Source organism: Podarcis muralis, chromosome 14 (assembly GCF_964188315.1).
Source record: "Podarcis muralis chromosome 14, rPodMur119.hap1.1, whole genome shotgun sequence".
NCBI classification, from domain to species: domain Eukaryota; kingdom Metazoa; phylum Chordata; class Lepidosauria; order Squamata; family Lacertidae; genus Podarcis; species Podarcis muralis.
The window spans coordinates 20,182,872-20,204,728 of NC_135668.1; the positions used below are offsets into that span (position 1 = coordinate 20,182,872).

Here is a 21,857-nt window from a genome sequence, read left to right on the forward strand (position 1 = left end):
AAATATCCATTTGGTCAGCAATGCTTCCTTCTTTTAATGATCAAATCAAAGTTGCCGAGAAAGCAACTGCTGAGAACAGTTCTACAGCTCATCGCATTGCTATCTACATTGGGAAACAATGCTTGGTAGTAAGAATCAACCCTCCAGCATCTGGTACAATTCCACATTTGAGAGTGAAATTCTTAGAATATTTAGCAGCAGCTTCCTATGCACTAGAGCAACATTTCAAAACAAGCAGAATCAACGGCCCCTTATACCTCACCTTCAGAAAGACATGTCATTACTCACTAAATTTTGATATATTGTTTTTAAACACACACACACGTTCCAGATGTGATTAAGCCCATATACACAAGAGAAAAGTCCTACAGGCAAAACAGCCTGTTTAGAGACCTTAATCCTAAGCATTATGTTATTTATGGGTCAGAGGAATAGCATTTCATGCCCATTAACTAGGCCATAAACCTTGTATCTTATCACTTGGTTGTAAAAACTGATTTTTTGGTACATGATTCATAACAGCACTAGCTGCAGAAGCTTACAACCACCTAAACATGTCCCGGAGTTGTGAAAGCAGTGGCTCCCTAGCCTGCCAACGGTAGCCAAAAATAGTAGTGTATTTTCCCCACATTTACTCAAACTTCTAATAAAAAACCCACAACAGCTGGTTACCTCACCTCTAATGCAGTTTTCAGCCAGTGGTTCAAAGAGGTCAAAAGTTGCTGTTGCACCATCTGACATTGTGAGGTACTTGCGAAGTCCATAAGGATGCGGTGATCTTACTCTCCCCATCTTTCCATAAAGGGCAGTCTGTATGTGCCCACTCTTTCCCCAGATCAGAGGTGGAATGTACCTAAAAAGAAAACAAATGCATTTATTTGCTTTAGGACAGCAGATCTGCTATTGAAACAAGGGCACTTCCTTCCTAGAGTAGTATTTTGTGATGTGCAGGGGTAAAAATAAGGAGCAGCTGCTTGGTAAGTGCATTGGCCAACAGATATAGAACTGGAGCCCCCAACCTATTGATCTGGTATCAGGTATAATTTAGTGACTTCTGATAAACACTAGCTACAGAATGCTTACAAAAGCATTTCCTTTCAAAGAAGAGAACATCTGTACTATGCTTATCAGGAAGGTGGTACGGCCTGGTGCCAAAGCAGATGGCCTTTTATCTCGGATTTATGCTTGCTGGTGTACTGAAGAAGAAACTTGGTGGGGGTGGGGAGATAAAGATATAAAGATGATAACTTTAACTGCTTTAGGAACACCAATCTAAATGGGAAGGAATCAGTAGGTGAGCAATACAAAGCTGCCAGACAGGAGGGACCTTTTCAGTGCATATCAGGAAACCTAGTTCATTACTCAAAAGAAGTATGTCCCTGGTACCAATACAGAGGTCATGAGCATATCAAAATGGTGGAAAGCAAGCTTTCTACTGTACACAGAACAATCATGCCTGACACTGGTGAGCTCATCAGAACCTGACTCCCAACATAAAAGTATAATGAATGTCTAAATTATGTGCTTATACTTATTATGTGCTTATACATTGGATTTTACCTGCCACCTGTCAGAGTCTCTAGGTGACTCACAACAGAATAAAACTCAATAAAATTTAAAACGGAGCAGCTATCACTAATTTGGAGCAAAAATACAAAACCCAGAAAAGCAACAGCATTAGAATGTCACTACACATTGTTCTACAGCAACTGACTGACTGTCAGCAACTGATTCTCAGTAATTCCCAGTAATACACAAGCAATGGACCAAAACAGCACATTCTATCAAATGCCTGGCGAAAACATGAACTTGGTGCTGAAAAGTTGCTAACATAAGCACCAGACAGTCATCGTAGGGGACAACATTCCTTAACCTGGCGCTCATAAGAGAAACAGCCCTTTTCCCTTCTTATGTGGAAAGGTGCTCCAATACTTATTGTGTCCTAAGCCCTACAAGGCCTGGGAACCCATTATGAAGAGAGATCAGGTCAACATTTGACCAGTAAAACACATGTGCATGCACCTGCTCCAATAAATAAATAAATCAGTAACCTGACCAGTCAAACAATAGCCAAATATTGAAGCACAGATTTATTAGAAGAGAGAGGAATATGAAAACTACAAGAGATACTATGGCTCTAGAAAACATCAGAGCCCAATCCCTTCTACATGACCCCAGGGCAAATGAAATGGTTTCAGTGATAGCCCCAAGTCTGGGTCATTTGCAACATGTACACACTTGATTTATGCTTTCTCTTGAATCTTACTTCTGATTAGACATAGCTGTACTTATAACACATGGCCAGTGGGAAAAGTTGGCCACATGGCTTAATTTGGAAGAGGGCAGGTAGGCATATTGAAATTATTGCAGAGCTGCAGCTAGGTCACACTGTACCACATACACACGCTAGTATTGTTGCAAATGCAGGAGCATTAATCAACAACTGATTCCCAATAATGTAAACATTCTTAAGAGGACAACCAGTCAGTATTGCTTAGGAACATAGAAAAAGTTTGTAAATCAATAAAGGAAAGCATGTTGTCAACCGCTCTGAGATCTACTGATGAAGGGGGGGAATACAAATTTAATAAATAAATAAAGGAAACGCAGAGTTGCAGTGCAGAGGTGCCTGTCCCCTTTTAAAATTATACAAACGGCTTAGTGAGTCTTGTAGGTAAAGCAAAAGGCCCCTCAATGTATTGCCATCAGAGGACAGCATGATACAACGAAAAAAGGGGCTATCAGTCACACAGACTTTGTGATTTTTTGGAATCTTTGACAGTATCAAATAACAGATAGTCAATTGACTAGCACTGCAATCCTATCCAATTTGTTCAAACACATTCATACATCTTTCATATCCTGTGCAATGTTTGGTGTTGCTAATAGAATTATTCATGAAAGGTCATCAGCATGATCTAATTAAACATTAAACACCAGCAGTGGAAATACAGATAGTTGGTGGCTTTTTAGCAGACTGGAAAAAAGAAATTTCCATTATGCAGTTAGCTGTCCTAAACTGGTGTTCTAAATGCTCTTAACAGCCTTGTGGTTAATAATTCCAAAATATATAGACCAGTATCGTGGCAGCTCCTACAACAGTAGTGCAAATGATACATAAGTCATGTTGATTATATGCAAGTAGAACATATGTACACAGACATTTAGCTTCAGTTTCTACACAAAGCTCCTCTTCTTGCTCTAGTAAACAGCACTGCATTCATGCAATTGTGATGCTTATAGTCATGCTACTCTCAAAAGAATGCCAGAGATGCTCCTAGTTTCCTGTGGACAACAGTAAGAGCATTTCACAAGATCTTCAGATTAATGAGCTGCACTAGCATTTAAATTACTTGTTCCCATTATAGGCATATGACAAGACTTCGAAGTTTGGAGACTTTACTAAGAGAGTGGTGTTAAGATGCTGCTTAAGAATATGCCTGAATCTTAAAAAAAAATATGTTAAGGTAGAATTATCATTAGCCAAATTTGAGCAACCCAAAGTTTTATCCAAATTTAGTCGTAATCAAAGTTGACCCAATGACACTAATGGACACGACTGAATTAAAAGATCTGCTATGAGCAAACTTTAGTTGGGGCACAGCGCTCATTTCCCAAATTAAGAAGACCGCCATCAGCTACAAGATCTTGTTGATACTGTGCTACTTATACTCTACCTTGCTGAAGCTAATTAGGTCTGGGTCAGGTCAGTTATCGCCTTGGAACCATTTAGATGCTGCCTTGGGTTCCGCAATGGAAGAAAGGCAGGATTCAGAATAAAAAATAAATAAATAAGCAAACAAATGATGGCGTCTAGAATTGTGCTTTTGTCCTGGGCTTCTAGTGCTACAGGCTCTCACATTAAAGTTATTACTGATCCAGAATTATTGCCAAGCTGAAACAGTTTAAGAGGGGGGAAACATATAAATAAATATTAACTATGCTGCACACTGTAGAAACATAGGTTACAGAAGGACACCCTAGGCTGATGGCAAAAATCTTAACTTTAATTGTCACTGGTTCTAAGTGTTTTGATTAAATCACTGATATCAGTGGGACCACTCTGAAAATGACTTAGTTGTCTTACCACCACTGACTTCCTCCATAGCACTGTTCTTCTCACAAAGTAGTTCTTGCAAAAATTTCACAGCGGGAACTACCTTTTCCTGTTTTTCTCACCAACCACAAACAATACATTTATATGGCTCAAGAGTTTCACCAAACTCTACACTTCCTTTATGAAGCAAAGCATTTAGCAGCCTAATATACAGCTTCTTCTCCTTCATGACTGTTCTCCTAATAAAGGTGTATTTGCAGTGCAGTTACTCACAGTTCAAACATGCATTATGCTGGTGAGAAACACAGAAACGGTGCATAGCTGCACACAATTACATTTGATAACAGATAACACTGTCACTGGGGAGTGGTTTATCAGTGAGCAGTTTCTATTGTACTGCTGACAGACTTTGGATCAATCCTCTTTTGCCACCATTCCATGGTATTAATATCTAAGGGCCTTTCAAGAGGCCCCCAACGTGCAATTTACAGTGGTACCTCAGGTTAAGTACTTAATTCGTTCCGGAGCTCCGTTCTTAACCTGAAACTGTTCTTAACCTGAAGCACCACTTTAGCTAATGGGGCCTCCTGCTGCTGCCGCACCGCCGGAGCACGATTTCTGTTCTCATCCTGAAGCAAAGTTCTTAACCCGAGGTACTATTTCTGGGCTAGCGGAGTCTGTAACCTGAAGCATATGTAACCCGAAGTACCACTGTAATTCACATCCAACTACAAGGAGTCTCATAGGAGCGTTGGGAATAATGATGAGTCTGTGCAATGTTTCCCAAGGCCAAAGCAGAGTGCCCATAACCAAAGCACTAGTGATGCAAACGTATGGAATATTCTTTTTGCTTGAGTGTTAGTATTTTGCTTTCCAAATCACATTCCTCTAGCAGTCAACTAGCCTCTCAAGCCTCTCCAGATCATGTACATGGAAATATTACAAGTTTAATAAAATCTTGCTTTTCAGTATTGCACCATCTCAGCACAGGAAACCAACTGTCTAGCCTGCACCATGTATTCCATATCACCCTGAGAGCTGATCCAAAAGCAAGCAAGCAAAAGCCATTTTTACTTGCTTGTTAAAATTGTGCTTTGCCTTTCCACCCAATTGCACACTTTACCTTAATATAGAATGTAAAAAGCTCAGCTTGGCCCATTATCCATTAAAATATTTTATGCAGGTTGAACACAGAAGTATTGTGCTATGTACTATGGCAAGAGGATTAAAACACTTTATCATGTGCTGCTTGCAGTCCTGCTGACCTTGCCACCCCATGACAAGTGTTCACTACTGCTGAATGATTTTGGGGAAAAGAGAACAAAAACTCAAAAATTACTACAAATGCTGGTCAGGTGGAAAGTGAAGTTAAACCTCATCAACTGTGCTGTGTTGTCATTATTTTACGCTCCTTTCAGGAGTCCAGTTCCAACACAAGCTAACTTGATTAAAACAGAAATTACAGTTTGACCTGTGTGTGCTTTTACTCACTTGTTCCAGCAGTCCTTTAAAATCAGGAGATCAAGCTAGAAGAGGCATGCAAAATCCCTTAAGCCTCAGTAAGGTCCTTGGAATATCCCAAGGAACACAGTAATTAAGATTCCATGCATCTTAATTAGGGTTTAACAGCAGTTTTTTACTTGGTTAACAGGAACCCAATCCTGCACATGTTTCATGAGAAGAAAGTTCCTCTGTGTTCAATGCTTACTCCCAAGTAGATTTAAAAAACAACAACCCAAAAACTAACATGCTCACTAAACTATTGAAGAGCCTTCAAATGCAGACATTATCAAGTCTCAGTGATAAAAATAATTGTTTAAATTAAAAAATTAAGATTTTAAAATTTTGAATAGGATTTTTAAAATTCAAATCAGAATAAGTGTATGACAAGTATTTGGCTATACAGTACAGCAAATTCAGATGGTTGAAGGTCGTTTTCCTTCAACCCACTCAGATTATAATGGCAAAAAAACAAAAAACAAAAAAAAAACAAAACAGGTTAGGTCAGGTAGCAATGTGATATGCAGTATTTGAAAAGGCCTCATTTCTGGAAAGCTCTCTTCCCTATGGAGAGGCACCTGACACTTTTTTCCCTGAAATCTTTTTTTTTTCTGAATTTTTTTTTACTGCTCTCCTGTTTTAATACATATTCATTTTCCAATCCAACATTTAGTTTATATTCACATTTAAACAAGACAGACTTGCAATAGTTCACCTGTATAAAAATCTTTCAGATTTTTGTATCGTAAAGGTAGGAAACTTTCCATAAAGCTATTGCTTCCCACACATATCAAACATAATTTTACATTAATGATTTAACCAACACTTTATTTAGCTACATAATTATCTATGTATAATTATATTCAGCTCTGATAATCCACGGGAAGCCATGAAGTATGAAATTCTATACTACTGGATTCAATAATAAGTTTCTCTGAGAGGTTCTTCCTTTGTATTTGCTGCCTTCTTTCAATGAAACTCAACCAGTCAGGAGATGTAACAGTGGACATATCTCCATAATGGAAAAGGGGGTTGCTGTACATTTGCATCAAAGCAGAGTTGTGGCAGATACAGATGCAGAAATTGCTGCTATTACAGTGGTACCTCTGGTTACGAACTTCATTCGTTCCAGAGGTCTGTTCTTAAGCTGAAACCATTCTTATCCTGAGGTGCACTTTCACTAATGGGGCCTCCCGCTACGCACAATTTCATTTAAAAATAATATATATTCACTTTAACACACCAAAAATAAAAGACAAATATCCATCAACACAAAGCAAAAAGAAAATTAATACATTGAATAGTGATCTCAAAACCTTAAAATAAAAATGGTCTTTTCCTATAGACCAGACTTTCCATCTACTCCTCAAAGATTCTTTGCCTATCATGGAGGAGTCACAGTAGATTAAAATGTGGATTGTTCATTCACCTTTGTGCAGTATCTGCAGGTACAGTGGTGCCCCGCAAGACGAACGCCTCGCAAGACGGAAAACCCGCTAGATGAAAGGGTTTTCCGTTTTGGAGGCGCTTCGCAAAACGAATTTCCCTATGGGCTTCCTTCGCAAGACGAAAGCCCATAGGGAAATCTCCAGGACAGCGGGGAAGCGCGTCTTCCCCACTGTCCTCGGACCTCCTCCGAAGCCGGGCGGCGGGGCGGGAACACCTCCCGCCGCCGCCCGGCTTCGGAAGGCTCCTCCGAAGCCAGGCGGCGGGGCGGGAACACCTCCTGCCGCTGCCTGGCTTCGGAAGGCTCCTCCGAAGCCGGGCGGCGGGGCAGGAACACCTCCCACCGCCGCCCGGCTTCGGAAGGATGCTCCGAAGCCGGGCGGCGGGGCAGGAACACCTCCCGCCGCCGCCCGGCTTCGGAAGGCTCCTCCGAAGCCGGGCGGCGGGGCAGGAACACCTTCTGAAGGCCGGCGGGGGGCAAAAGTCTTTGTTCCCCCCTGCCTGCCTTCCCGGGAGAGCGGAGAAACGCAGCGCGTTTCTCCGCTGTCCCGGAAGGCTTTTGAAGGCAGGCGGGGGGGAGCAAAGACTTTCGCCCCCCGCCCGCCTTCAGAAGAGGTCCTGGACCTCTCCTGAAGGCTGGCGGGGGGCAAAAGTCTTTGTCCCCCCCTGCCTGCCTTCCCAGGGGCTTTTAAATCGCCCCGGACAGCGGAGAAGTCCTCCGCTGTCCCGGGGTTTTTTAAAATGCTGGGGGTGGGAAGAAAAGCCCTTGTCCCCCCCCCCCCCAGCCTTCAGAAGAGGTCGGGGGACAGACTGTCCCCGGACCTGATCTGAAGGCGGTTTCCATAGGAACGCATTAATTGATTTTCAATGCATTCCTATGGGAAACCGTGCATCGCAAGACGAAAAACTCGCAAGACGAAGAGACTTGCGGAACGAATTAATTTCGTCTTGCGAGGCACCACTGTACAGATAGGTGGCTTAATGCATTACTGCCATGAAATCTCCTGCCTCCCCCAACGAAAGTAGATTTGACTAATTATTTTGGTAGTTTTTGAGGTTTGACAGTAAGTAATATTGTTTTAATACTATTTCTCCAAACCAAAGATCTCACTGCAAATGGGTATTAGTCCAACTCAACAAAATTGCTACAAAACAACTTCAACTAAGGACATAGCAATGACCTGGTCATTTCAGCAAATAACACTTCCTGATGCTAGACTGATAGCTCCAGAAAGTACAGGAGCACTATCATTCACCATACTAGATCTGAAGACTGAATAGGGGGAAGTCATTACCTTAATTGCCCTGCTTATGATCACCAGAGACATGTGGTTGTCCGTAAAAAATGGAAAACTGGACTAGATGGGCCTTGGAGTTTGATCAAGCAAAATAGGTTCTTTCCACATGTTATATGGCAACAGACCCAGGCTTGTTACCAAGTGTGAACTCAACAACAGGATGCAGACAGCCACGCTCTCTTAAATCCAACACCTCTATACGATACACAAGTTTCCAAAGATAGAAATGTTTCATTCACATAATAAGCCTTTACGTTCTTAATATTTGCACAAAAATGTTCCAATTTATTCCCAATAAAAGATCTCTTCCCATTTGTAAATAATTCCCTTCTTATGTATGAATTTTTGCATTTGGACATCTAAACATTCATATATTCATTGGATACTCACTCTTTGGTTAGAAGAGAGCATGACTTGAGTAGAAAGCGGGACAAAGGAGTGTCTTGGTATATGAGATCTGGAGGGGCAGTTGGGCTCTTCAGATTCAAGCAGCGGACAATAATGTAAAGAACAGCAGCAACAGCAGCCAACTTCACCCCATCGAATACTGCCGGCAGCTCAGGGGTTTCCATTAAGGAATTCATCTTGAAATCTATGAAAGAAAAATAAAGCTCAGAAATCTATTTTCAGCAACTGAGACATGCTTACAAAGCGGTGCCATGGAACAGTGTTGTTAGAAATGTTTTCATGTATAAAAAACATTCATAAAAAGCCCAGATCAGGGCAGGCTCACACAGAACAGATTATCCAGTTTAGCTTAAGAGCTATGTGTACATACACAATAAATCTCTAGACTCTACACCAGAACATTTTGACAAAGCAGAGACTTCTGTTCTTGGTTGACAATCCTTATCTTTTTATCTCTATATTACCAATTAAAGATTAGACACTCCAAAGAACAACTGCATGACAGAACTATCAGTCAGCTGCTTTGACAGTGTCTAGAATTCTGTAGACAGTGTCTAGAATTAGGATATTTATTCCAAACCCCCCACCATGCTGTCTAAATGTTGTTTGATGACTCTACCAGTATTGATAAAGCTCCTATCCAAGCAAAGGATAAAAACAAAATCAGCTAACTGAAACAAGATACAAGAATTGCAAGAGAAGTTACACAAAGATGCTGAATCATGGAGGAGTAGAAGCAAATGCATCCATGCAGGAGATGACTTGTGCAACTGTCAATGGCAAGGAGTGTCTATTGTCAGCACCAGCTGGCTTGCCAGCTACAGCCATTCCTTGACAAACTTGCCACATAAACATGGTTGGATAACCTTGAATTTCTATCCCATTCTACCTACCTTAAGAGCCCAAGGAAGAGTACAGATAAGCAAAGAATACAAACAAATTGCAACCTTAAAAACGCAATACAGAATATCCATAAAGCAATTTAAAAAACACAACACAAAATAATATCGGTAATACAATTTAAGACACAGAACTCACAAGTACAACAGAAAAGGTATTCATTGGCCCCATTCTTTCCTGGATAAACAAGTGGGGTCCTTAGGAACAGTGTAATAATTATGATCTAAGGGACAATCACAACCCTACCACGAAGGAGTTCTGCTATGAGGCTGCAGCCACAGAGATGTACCTATCCTATATCACCAGCAAAAAGGCCATGTCCACTGATGGGACCACAAGTGGGGGCTACCCTCTAGATCTAAGGCTTATGTAAGTGCTGAGGTTATGTGGCCAATTACACGGCTTGCTGGACTAGTAAAAATTGCATTGTAATTTTTATCCAACAATCTGATGACATGTTATGGTAATGGTTAACGTCACTGCAATAGCCCACTCTGTTTTATGTTGCTTTTTATGTTGTATCCCACCCTGGGATCATTATGATGAATGGTGGGCTTGTAAAATGAATATAATATTAGTGAAAAACGCAACCATCTGTTATTACTAAGCTCAATTTGTTACTGCAGTTTCTCTCGTTGAAGCTTTTCAGAGTTTCCCCAGAACTAACAAGCTACAAAAGTCCACATGAACATGGCAATGAGTAAGGCTGCTTGTCCTTGAGCTCTGTGGGCTGTTTTAATTTGTTATTTTGAATAGTTTTAAAGTCAGCTGGCTCAGCCACTAATGTTAATTGCAATATACAGGCAAGGAGCATATCTGTTTTTACTTTTACGTGGGCTTAAAAGCAATATATTTTAATTGGAGGACAGGCACTGGGAGAGTAGCATTTAGCATTCAACTGATAAGGAATGCTTTTTAAAAGCTCACTGTGATGAAGGAGACTCTGCAGTTTTAACACAGTTACCACAAATACACAGACCCGTAGTGCTTTAGATAAATTGTCTGGAACTCCTTTGTCAGGTTTAGTCCACAAATCCATGCTTGACTATTGTGAATCAAGAGAGGCAGAAGTAATTACAAAGCAAGATGAAATTAATTGGTCTTATATGGACTACCTGGTTCTTCATATGGCAAGAGTACAAGAAATGGGGCTGAAGATGCCTTATCTCAAGTAAGAGTTTTTGCTACACCTCTATTGAAAGCTTAACTAACTGGTCAGCTGATCTGGACATGTTAGGAGCCGATACATATGCTCCCGGGCAACCTAAGCTTCCTCCATATAATAAAACCTCAACAACAATTTTGGCACGATAGACTCGGCCACAACTGAGACTAGCAGAAAAAGCATTGCTAGATTACATACCAAAATAGCAGCACTCTGTTTAGCAATAATTTGCAGGATGTTGAGAGTAGTCCTTGACAACTCTCAAATAATGCATTCAAGCACATAAAACCCACCTTGTGCTGTGTGCCACTTATTCTTCAATGCAGGAAACTCGGGAATCATCTAAGCAAATATGTTGTTCAAATCAAGGTTAACCTGTAAAATAAGAGACATACTGAATGTTATTTTACTGGCAATAACAACACAGCAAAAGTCACAACAGGCTCAGAGCACAACCCATCTAGAACACAAGAGGATAGCTGTCATAGGTCCACTTCATGCAAGCCAGCTACCCAGGGGCCACCTGAAGTTGAAGAGAGCTAATCATGTGCAGTAGCTCACCATATGAATCTGTGAATATGATTTGCCTCCATGTTTTGGCAAAACCATATTGCAAAGACAACAGCATGGCAACAGATATAATCTATACATAGATTTATATATACATATAATCTATGTAACAATATGTTACATCTATGTAACAGATTTATATATACATATAATCTATGTAACAGTAGTAGATTCCCATTTTATACAACAAAAAGCCAATAAAAGCTGGCATAATCAGCAATGCTGGTGCCACGAGATATAGTCCTGTATAATATTTATGCTACTTAGGAGAACAAGGTTGTACATCTGCCTGAGTCAAAATTAAGCTGACAATAAAAACTTTTGTACCTATAAACTATAAAAAGTTGTTCAACCTGAATTCCTCTAACATTAGCAAAACTTGTATTGTTCAATATCAGCTGCCCCAACACATATCTGGCAGCAGCAATGTTTTACCTGAAGAAAACTCAAAAAAAGTCTACATTGAAGTTAAGTCAACGCTAATGCAAAACTGTGCAAAATATGCGCTGGATGAAAGATGGTTGAAGTGATGGCTGTTACGATGGATAAAACCTTTGGTGTGCGTAATCACAGGAACTGAGGCAATACTATAGAACAGGCTTCCTTAAACTCGGCCCTCCAGATGTTTTTGGCCTACAACTCCCATGATCCCTAGCTAGCAGGATCAGGGGTAATGGGAATTGTAGTCTCAAAACATCTGGAGGGCCGAGTTTGAAGAAGCCTGCCGTAGAAGAGTATAAAAGCAGAAACAGATAGATAATATAATGCTTTGTAGAATATCCCTATGAAGGAAAGATTGGAGGGTGGGACTGATAAGAGATAAGTTCAAATGCAACACCCTGTGCTAGCAATTAAATACTCTAGAAGAAACTAAGCCAGCCTAAAGCAAAGGAAGTTAGTAATAACTCAAACTCCAATCAAGCTCTTGACATTAAAGGGAATGTTTGCAGAAGTAGAGCATACACCCTTGCCGCACCCAGGGAACAGAGAGGAAGGAATATGGCTGTAGTGTCATTCACCTCTTTAATAAGCTAAATAATTCAAAATTCAAAACTGGAATATGTTCTATATCCTTCAAAGGTATAAATGGCAGAGCCTATTATCAAATGTACTGAGAGTACTTCCAATGGGCACTGATACAGTACTAAAAATAAATTGGAGTCTACTTACCTGACAAAGCAGAGAAGTCCACAAGTATCAAATGCATGCCTTTCATTCCCTATGTTTACTGCCCAAACAACTAAACTGGCAAAGAAGGCCAAGTGCTAATAAGGACATTAAGTTCAGAATGGGTGCTGCCCCTCCAAGACGAGCTAACAGTGGTGAATTCACAAGTGTGCATTATTTAGGACTGGGAAGGACAAGCTATCAACAGCCACTAGCCATGATGGCTATGTGCTACCTTCAATATTAGAGGTTGCTGGTGAGCACAAGTAGGGAGAGTGCTAATTGTGGGTTTTCCATAGCCATCTGGTTGGCCACTATGGGAACAGAATGCTGAACCAGATGAGCTTTTGGGCTGCTCCACCAAGGCTTTTATGCTCTTAGGAGAGCAGACTCCAAGACACGAGAGCTGGGTGAACATTGAGTCTTTAACAAGGAAGCATTCTAGTAATTAGACAGCAGGAATCCAGGAGCTGTAGCTTCAAGTCCGACTGCTCGGTAGAAATTGGGAAGCAAAAGGAAGTGTGTGTTAAACCAGCCCTCCCCAACCTGGTGCCCTCTAACTTGAAACTGATGTGAGCTGTTCTAAACATCAGGAGGGCACCAATTTGGAATAGGCTAATGTCCATGAGGGGACGCAGGTGGCGCTGTGGGTAAAAGCCTCAGCGCCTAGGGCTTGCCGATCGAAAGGTCGGCGGTTCGAATCCCCGCGGCGGGGTGCGCTCCCGCTGCTCGGTCCCAGCGCCTGCCAACCTAGCAGTTCGAAAGCACCCTCAGGTGCAAGTAGATAAATAGGGACCGCTTACCAGCGGGAAGGTAAACGGCGTTCCGTGTGCTGCGCTGGCTCGCCAGATGCAGCTTTGTCACGCTGGCCACGTGACCCGGAAGTGTCTGCGGACAGCGCTGGCCCCTGGCCTCTTGAGTGAGATGGGCGCACAACCCCAGAGTCTGTCAAGACTGGTCCGTACGGGCAGGGGTACCTTTACCTTTAATGTCCATGAGCATTAATTATCACCAGTTTGGTTGTCTGTAATGTAGCTTAAGTTACCTTTGACAGATTCCTCTTTAGTCTGCTCCTAGGATGTTTAAAAGGAGAGGTGGCTGGGCATAGTGACATCTCATTCACTCTGGGGGTTTCTGTATTCCCCCATTGTGATGCTTTCCAATAGCAATGCATTTTACATTGAGGAGGGTAAGTGAGAAAGGGCTCTTGTGAGTCCTCAAAGGGGAGAACCTTTGTGAAAGGTTTCAGGTGCCAAAGCACCCAAGATCTTTGAAAAAGATTAGTGCCTTTGAGGCTTCACAAGAGCTCTTTCTCTATTATTCTCCTTAGGACCAATTCACTACCTAATGCCATAGCCAACGCTACTAGGAAGCACCACAATGGGAAAGTCAGAATCCCCCAGTGAGCTGTTGCTACATCCAGACTCTTCTTTAAACATTCTAAGAACAGACAAAGAGAGGAAGCAGTTACCAGTAACAAAGCTGTGTCAGAAGCATGGGAGGGGGAATTTTAGGGCCAGTCTATAATACAGTATACCCAAATCACAACTGTGCTCATTTAGAGAAAAGGTGGAAGGGGACAGGAGAAAGGAAGGAAGAGGAGTGGAAATCAAATAATCTAAAAAAGACCTTTAGCACTCTCTTCTATTTGTTAATCTAGTTCCTCCAAGAAGACAGCAGTACTTACAACCAGCTCAACATTTTCTCCTTACCCAATGCCCTTTTTAAAAGCTAACAAAAGGAAGGGAAAGACTGTTCCAAGAATCGGAATTTGAGCTCACAGCTGTTCTTTCAACATTTATAAGAGCTACTTCTTACAATTCAGGGTGGAACACTCTTAGCTCATATGCCATCCCCACTCGTCTCCGCCAAAGGTACCAGGGTTCAGAAACGCAGTTGCTCGGGGCATAGTCCATGTGTGTTTGCGTAAACTGTCAGGTATCAGAAAAGTAAATAATTTTCTCCATCAGGAAAATAGGATATGAAGGGGATTTTATTCAACATTTTTTCATTATCAAGAGGAAAAAGATTATTAACATATGGACTTTGTATTTTCAAGGTGTGCAAGTGACCCAGTATGAGGGACAGAGTTTCAGATTTGAAACATCTGAGGTCACTGCTCACTAATATTGCACAAGATCACTATCTAAGTTCAGATCTCCATCTGTATAAATTGGAATTAGCATAGTCTCTAGCTGGGTTTTTGATAAAGAAGCAATGTGCAAAGTATTTTATTCTCAAGGTGCTATAAAGGTAAAACAAAGGTATGATAAAGGTCTACTATTTTGGACTGGATGGATGAAGCATTTAATGTACAGTCAAAAGCAAAAATAGAGATCACCAGTTACTGATGTTAATGAAAGCGTTTATATGCCAAAGCACTACAGAAATTCTACAGCCTAATATCCAAGGTTTGGAAATCTGCAACCTATTTCAAAAAGATGTACATTTCACTTTGAAAGTTACTGAAGACATGCAAAGACTAATCCACTACAAGTTTGAATTCCACATACATTTCTATCTTTAACTAGTGCTTACATTATTCAGTTCATGATTCTACACCTCAGAGAAAACAATGAGGGTCAAATTAAATGCAGTTTGTGGAAGATCTGTTATTAAGATCTCTCACTTCTCATTCTTTTAAACTCCATATAAGCAATCAGCAGCTTCATAGTCAGCATTTTGGGAGACTCTTAGGTAGTATGTCCTCAGGAAGCCCATCTGCTTGCAGCGTTCACCACTGCCTATTTGCTTGTGCTATGAATGACCCTATCTAGTAAGTAAAGCATCCTGTTTTTTCTGCATGGCCAAGCAGCTGCATTTGAGACACCCACAAAGCAGAACACGATGGCAATAGCATTATATTCCCCAGCAACTAGGGACATGCTATCTCTAATCCTGGATGTGTGCCATAATCACTGATAGCCTTATCCTCCATAAATTTGTCTAATACCCTTTTAAAGCCATCTAAGTTGATGGCCATCACCACATCTTGCAAAAGCCAACTCCATAGTTTAATTATGCGCAAGGATGAAGCGGGTGGCACTGTGCTCTAAACCACAGAGCCTAGGGCTTGCCAATCAGAAGGTTGGCAGTTCGAATCCCCACAACATAAATAGGTACTGCTCCAGCGGGAAACTAAACGGCGTTTCCGTGCGCTGCTCTGGTTCGCCAGAAGCGGCTTAGTCATGCTGGCCACATGACCTTGAAGCTGTCTGTGGACAAATGCCGGCTCCTTCGGCCTATAGAGCGAGATGAGCGGGCAACCCCCGAGTCATCCGTGACTGGACCTAATGGTCAGGGGTACCTTTACCGATGAAGTACTTCCTATTGACTGTTCTGAATCTCAAATCTTTCAACTTTATTAAAATAATCTCTATCCACTGTCTTCACAAATTTTATAAACCATTATCATGTGCTTCTCACCTGCCTTCCCTCTCCAACTAAAAACCCCAAACACTATGACCTACACATTTTTCCAATGCTGCACATGAAACTAGTATTAGAAGAGATCTTCTGCTTGCCAGAAGATGGACTTCTCTACTTCAGCCCCTTCTTCGTTTTCAATTGCAGTCGCTGGCAACTTTTGCTGAGCTAAACAAGCTGCTATACAATTTAACTTCCCCATTGCAGTTCTGAATACTGGTTTGATGATGAGTAATATTTCATTCTATATACATTTTCAGGCCTACAGAATGTTCTCAAAAGAAAGTGAACTTTGGAATATAATCATTCATTGCTGAACTCTTACATAATTCTGACAAGTACGTGATCTGCATTTTTTTAGTGCTAAATGACAGGAAGTTCCAAATGTCCTACTGTATAATTAAACTGTAAATATTATTAGTCACAAGGCCAAACAGGTCACCAACAGTGATGCTAAATAGTTCTCATTTATTTTTTACATGCCAGTTATCAGCATGAGTTTATTTGCAACTAATTTTAAGCCACACAAATATTTTTTTAAAAAAGACAAAAATACCCTGCTTCTCCTATGTAAGAGCTCTGGTAATCTCTACTGCACAACCCAAAGTTTCCACTCCAAGATCTTCAAAATTATTTCTTCTATGAAATGTCATAGTAATTTAAGATTACACAGTATTCAGGATGAGAAGAAAACTTTGAAAGAATGCTATAAACCAAGCTGAAAAATAAACATTAATTCATAGCCAGCCAGCACCTTCAAAGTATAATAATAAGCAATTTCACATTTAGCGCCTTTCCCAACAAAGGGAAAGCCCTCTCTATTTCAATAATGGAATCTAACTACCAAACAAAGCCTTCATGAATCTATAATTCCACAATAAAAACTTATCTTCCAAAATAGCTCAAAACTTCCTACACAATTACTAGAATGCTTAGATGATTATTTGATTGTTTGTCTCAGCTGCCTTAAGACATGAAAGTATCTGCCCAGGAGAGTGAAGGACTTTATAAAAGCAGACTGATCCAAACTCTGTTATAATGATAATGTTATAATGGCATGACATGACACAGTTTAGAAAGAAAAGAGTACAGTAGAACATGAATTTTAAAACAAATGGAGTACTGTAATAGTATAAAATATTAAAATCAGTTAAAGCAATTTGCAATCAGAAGAATTGGGTGGGTCCCTATAAGGGAGGGACAAAGTGATATTGCGGGCAAAATATTCTCTGTGAAGAAGACATGGATCCAGTAATATGTCAGATATGCTTTTTATTATATGAGCAGTTTTGAGTGTCAGAACTCTAAGAGGAAGAGATAAACACCCATGCTGTTTGCTTAAAAAGAAGCAACACTGTTGGACTCTGTGCAAGATAACTCTCAGAAGAGGGTTTCTTTTAAGTCCAAGAAAGGTTGACTGCTTGCAGTTGCTGTCTGTAACTTGAATAATGAAAAAGCAGGAATTGTCTAAACATAACTTCTGATTTATGGAGTATGATCCTTTGACAATGTTATGGGTATTGAATGATATACTAATACTAAGAGACCAATTAAAAGGCGAGGAGAATCAATAGGCCTACTCTGAGTAAATCTTAGTTGGACCATCACCTAAATCTTTTTAGGTGATGATCCACCTAGTAGTACATTTATCAAAGTAGTAGTACATTTATCAAAGTACTACTACAGATACACAGAACATATTTCAGAACTCATACAAAACATTATAGATCTTTCTTGACAGTTTTAAATTGACTCAGATACGCAGAAAAAAATATGCAAGTACATATTTAGGTATTTAGCAGATTTATATCCCATTTTTCAACCAAAGTCCCAAAACAGCTAACATCATTTATAAAATGTAACAGATAAATGAAGCAAATAGCAAGATGGCAAGGCCCAGAGTGAATATAAGCACAATAAAGCATTATCAAGAATCACAAGACACATATTCAGCAGGAGACATTTGGTCTTTATGGCTGAAGAAGTCTCAGAAGGATCAGAGAAACCAAATTTGTTGCCACTCAAAGCCAACACCCGCTCTGGCCTTTGTCACTGCATCTCTGCATCTCACTTTTCTGTATGAGACAACTTATGAATGCCTATACAGAACATGTATATACCACGGGGTGACAAGCCCTGCCAGCTATTTGTTTTAACTGCTACATATTACAGAATACGTACAGTTGTATTTAATACCCTTAAGGGGCACAATACAAGATTTACAGTACTTTTCATTTCTTCATGCAAAGCTGACAAGATTGTCATTGACAAAACAGCAATTGGGTGAAATCTAAAGCGGGATACAGAAACAGTCTATACAGTAATTCCACCACTCACTACAAACAGAAATAATGGATCTAGAGCATGGTAAATTGCTGAAAGGCTTCAGTATAATTATCAGTTATAATCTGTATAAGTGTATAACACAAAAGAGCAAAAGCAAAAGGGAGAGGGAAATGCCCCCTTTTAGTCTTCTTGTGCATGGATTATTTTAGAATAAGTCTTATTCTATCAGTGTAATCTCATCTATTCTATGGCTTATAACAACTTCAATTAATCAAAATAATAAAAACTCCCAGGTGACTGGAGCAACTAACTTTATAAACTTTCTTTAAATTAAGTAACCAACCTATAAAGCCTAGCTATAAGACAAGTGTGGAATAGATAAGATTCAGGAATAGGAAGACAAATGGCTATACATTACCTCACATTCCACCTGCAAAACAGTGCCCTTCCCGGCTTCTTGCTTCAGAATTTCATTGACATTTGTCATTATTCCCTCCGGCAACATATACTTGTAGAGAGGGGATAACAACTAATGTCAATGAAATTCTGAAGCATGCCTGGTGGGGCACCATTTTGCTGGCTGGATACGGGCAAACATGTATGCATTGCACAGAAGATCATAATCGCCAGTCAATATATAATAGGAAGTCTGTCTTGGGTACAATTCAGAAACAGCAGGAAGTAGAGAAACACCCTAGGAGGAACAGCGGGCTAGTTCAGTGAAATCTCCCAAAGCAGAAGCAACACATGGCTCAAAGGATAGAGGTGACTAGCACTTGGATAACCATAGTTTGGACCAGAAAGTAATAAACAAGACGACAGGAAGGGAAGCATATTTGAAAGAAAAATTAGGGAGACTAATTTTTACTCTGTGGGGAAAAGATGCTGAACCTAGGCAGTAAATGTTGCTGCCCTTGCACACACAAAAATATTGGGGAATAGGAGAAAAGGAGAGAGATGTGAAAACTCACCTCAACCCCCTACCCAGTCCATAATGTAAGAAGAGGATAAACCGAGTCTAGTAATACTTCATGTTATGTTAAACCCATGCAGTAACGTGAAACAACAATGGGTATGATAGGTGGGGCGTAGCCCATGAAACCAAACCATAAAACAGACAAGAGTCTTTGTAAGAGGTGAAAGAGGAAACAGTTGGTAAAGGACAGAACCTCAGCCATCACTATTACAGACCATTTAGGAAGAAAAAAGCAGACTCGGTTACGATTCTTGAGTTGTAGACCCTATCATTTCTCAAGAGCATTTCCATTGTGACAAAGAATAACCCCATAAAATGCTGTTAAGATGAAACCACCTTCTTTTACAACTTAACCTTGGAGTAATCGTTGTACCTCTTCACTACATTTGCTGGGGCACAGGCAACCCCTGTTATTCAACAGGGGAGGGCCCTTGCCTCCAGGCTTTGCTTACTAAATAGACCTTTATTCTGATGGAGGGGGGGGGGCTGTTTTTAAAACACACAGCCCCGATACTAAAAACTCTCCCTCTTTCCCCAGTTTTGAAGTGACGGACCTGCTGATTTTAACGTGCAGAGAGAGGAAAGCTATAGGGACGCCACTGGAGCCAGTATTTTTTTGTTTAGGCTACTTTCTACACCCCATTATTAAAGTAATACTCAAAGAGATGGAAGAGTAACAAAATAATTGTGTGTGGCCGGGGGGGGGGGGGTGGAGAGGAGAGAACCTAAAAACCACCCTGCTGGATCAGGCTTGTGGCCCATCTAGCCTAGCATCCTATCCTCATAGCAACCAACCAAATGCTTGTGGAAAACCTATGAGAGAAAGAGAGCGATTGAGAGGCAGAAGCCCACATAAGATGCTACGGCTCTCTCTCTCTCTGTGTGTGTGTGTGTATGAAACATCTAGTTACAAATGTCTTTAAAATTAAATTAAACGAACAGTTTGAGGAGGGAGGTGGTGGAGGAGAAGAAAAAACAGAAGCTGGAAAGGAGAATAGGAGAAATCAACAGCAGGAATTTAGATGGTTGTTATGGGGGGGGGGGGAGAGAAGGGGCCTGCCTTTCCCTGCAGAGGGTGGTGATGATGATGGATGGGCACCCCGGGCATGGCTGGGAAAGGAGGGAGGCCTCTGGGCCAAGGTCACAAAGCCAACCCCGCCCCCCCCCACGTTGTCGCCGCTTTGGGTGGCAAAATGGGGGGGTGCGAGGGGGGGGAATCGATAGAAGCCCACCAGCCGCGCTCCACCCCACCCATCACCTGCTCCTTTCCGCCACATTAGGCAGGTGCGAAGGTGCCTCGGCCTCCCGCATCTCTCCCCCCCCCCCGGTCCAAGTGGAAGAAGGGCGAGGGGACTAGTAGTGCCATCACCTCTCCTTTTTGGGGGGGGAGGGGGTTGTCTCTTGGTCACCGCCCAATTTGGGAGATTTCTTCAGGCTCCCCCCCCCCCCGCACATAACAGACATCCCTTCCCCCTTCTTCGTGCCCGCCGCCCCTCCCCCAGCGCACCTCACGCCGCAGCCTCACCTGCGTAGGCCCGGTCTGGGCTCTCCCGTTCTCTCCTGCCTTGACTGCGATTCCCATCGAGATACGCCGCCACACACCCGCGCCTGGTTCGGGCTCCCAGCTTACCCCTCCCCGCTCCCTCTCCTCAGCCGCCGCCTTTGTCACTCCATTGGCGCCCGCGCCTGCCACTCTCCACCTTCAGCCGGCGCCGGATTGGCTGTTGGAAGCCGGCCTTTCGTCCGAGTGGAAACTGGAAAAGAGAAGGGGGTGGGAAGAGGAGGGCCTGGAGGTTGTCAGGGCGGCGGCGCCGGCGATAGCAGCAACGACGCCGACGCCGCCCTGCCCTCCCCGCAGCAGTCCGGCGAAGAAGAGGAAGAGGAGGAGGATGCCCATTGGTTCCTTATGACGCAGTTGGGCGGAGACACGAGGCGCCATTGGGCCAGGAGGGGTGTCAGTCAGGGCTGGGTGGAGAAGTGACGCGTGCCTGAGCGTTGCGTCGCGCTGAGGGGAAAGAGGGAATGAGCGGGAAAGGGGCGGGATGGGTGTTGGGTTTTTTGTTTTTTGTTTTTAATTTTTACCTCAGGTGGAAGATGCTGCCTCAGTTCTTTTGCCTCAGGCTGTCTCATTCATTCATGATATTTCTTCATTGCCCTCCCTTTCCAAGAGAGTAACATACATACAAAAAATAAAAAAGAGCCAAAAACTTCAAAAGCTCAAAATATTGTATAGAACAGAAAGGAGCCATAGCTCAACTATGAGAGCAGGTGCTTTGCATGTGAAAGGATGCCAAGTTCAGTTTTCAGGTGGGGCTGATGCCGATCTGTGTGTAGACAATACTGAGCAACATGGGCCAAGGCAGCTTTCTGTGTGATGTTGAAAACAACGGGGAAATCTGAAGAATGGGCCAATAGGAAGGCCTTCGCCTGGCTTGGAAAAGCTTGTAATGTTAGGCAAGCCATGTTTCCCCCTCAGAATGTATATCGGCCTGTGCACAACTTGTTTCCTCCCCACAGGGAAAGTGCCAGCTTTCCCCAGGATAAATGGATTGGGGCAGCTTTACAGTAAAATCAAACAAAATTCAAAAATGTTCCGTTAGTGAAAATAACATAGAAAATGCATAATATCAGCCATGTTGCTTTGCAAAGTTTGGTATA

General features: G+C 41.8%; 1 protein-coding gene across 1 annotated transcript in view; it reads right to left on the reverse strand.

Moving 5' to 3' along the window:
* The window catches only part of ABHD2 (abhydrolase domain containing 2, acylglycerol lipase), a 39,343-nt gene extending 18,302 nt beyond the window's left edge, over positions 1-21,041 (reverse strand). Inside the window, exons 1-4 of the mRNA XM_028705577.2 lie at positions 20,725-21,041; positions 11,068-11,149; positions 8,692-8,893; positions 678-853 (exon numbers count right to left, since the gene is read on the reverse strand). Of these exons, the coding sequence (XP_028561410.1) occupies positions 678-853; positions 8,692-8,893; positions 11,068-11,116 (427 nt within the window). The 5' untranslated portion in view covers positions 11,117-11,149; positions 20,725-21,041. The remainder of the gene's footprint in view (positions 1-677; positions 854-8,691; positions 8,894-11,067; positions 11,150-20,724) is intronic.
* Between the last annotated feature and the right edge of the window lie 816 nt (positions 21,042-21,857).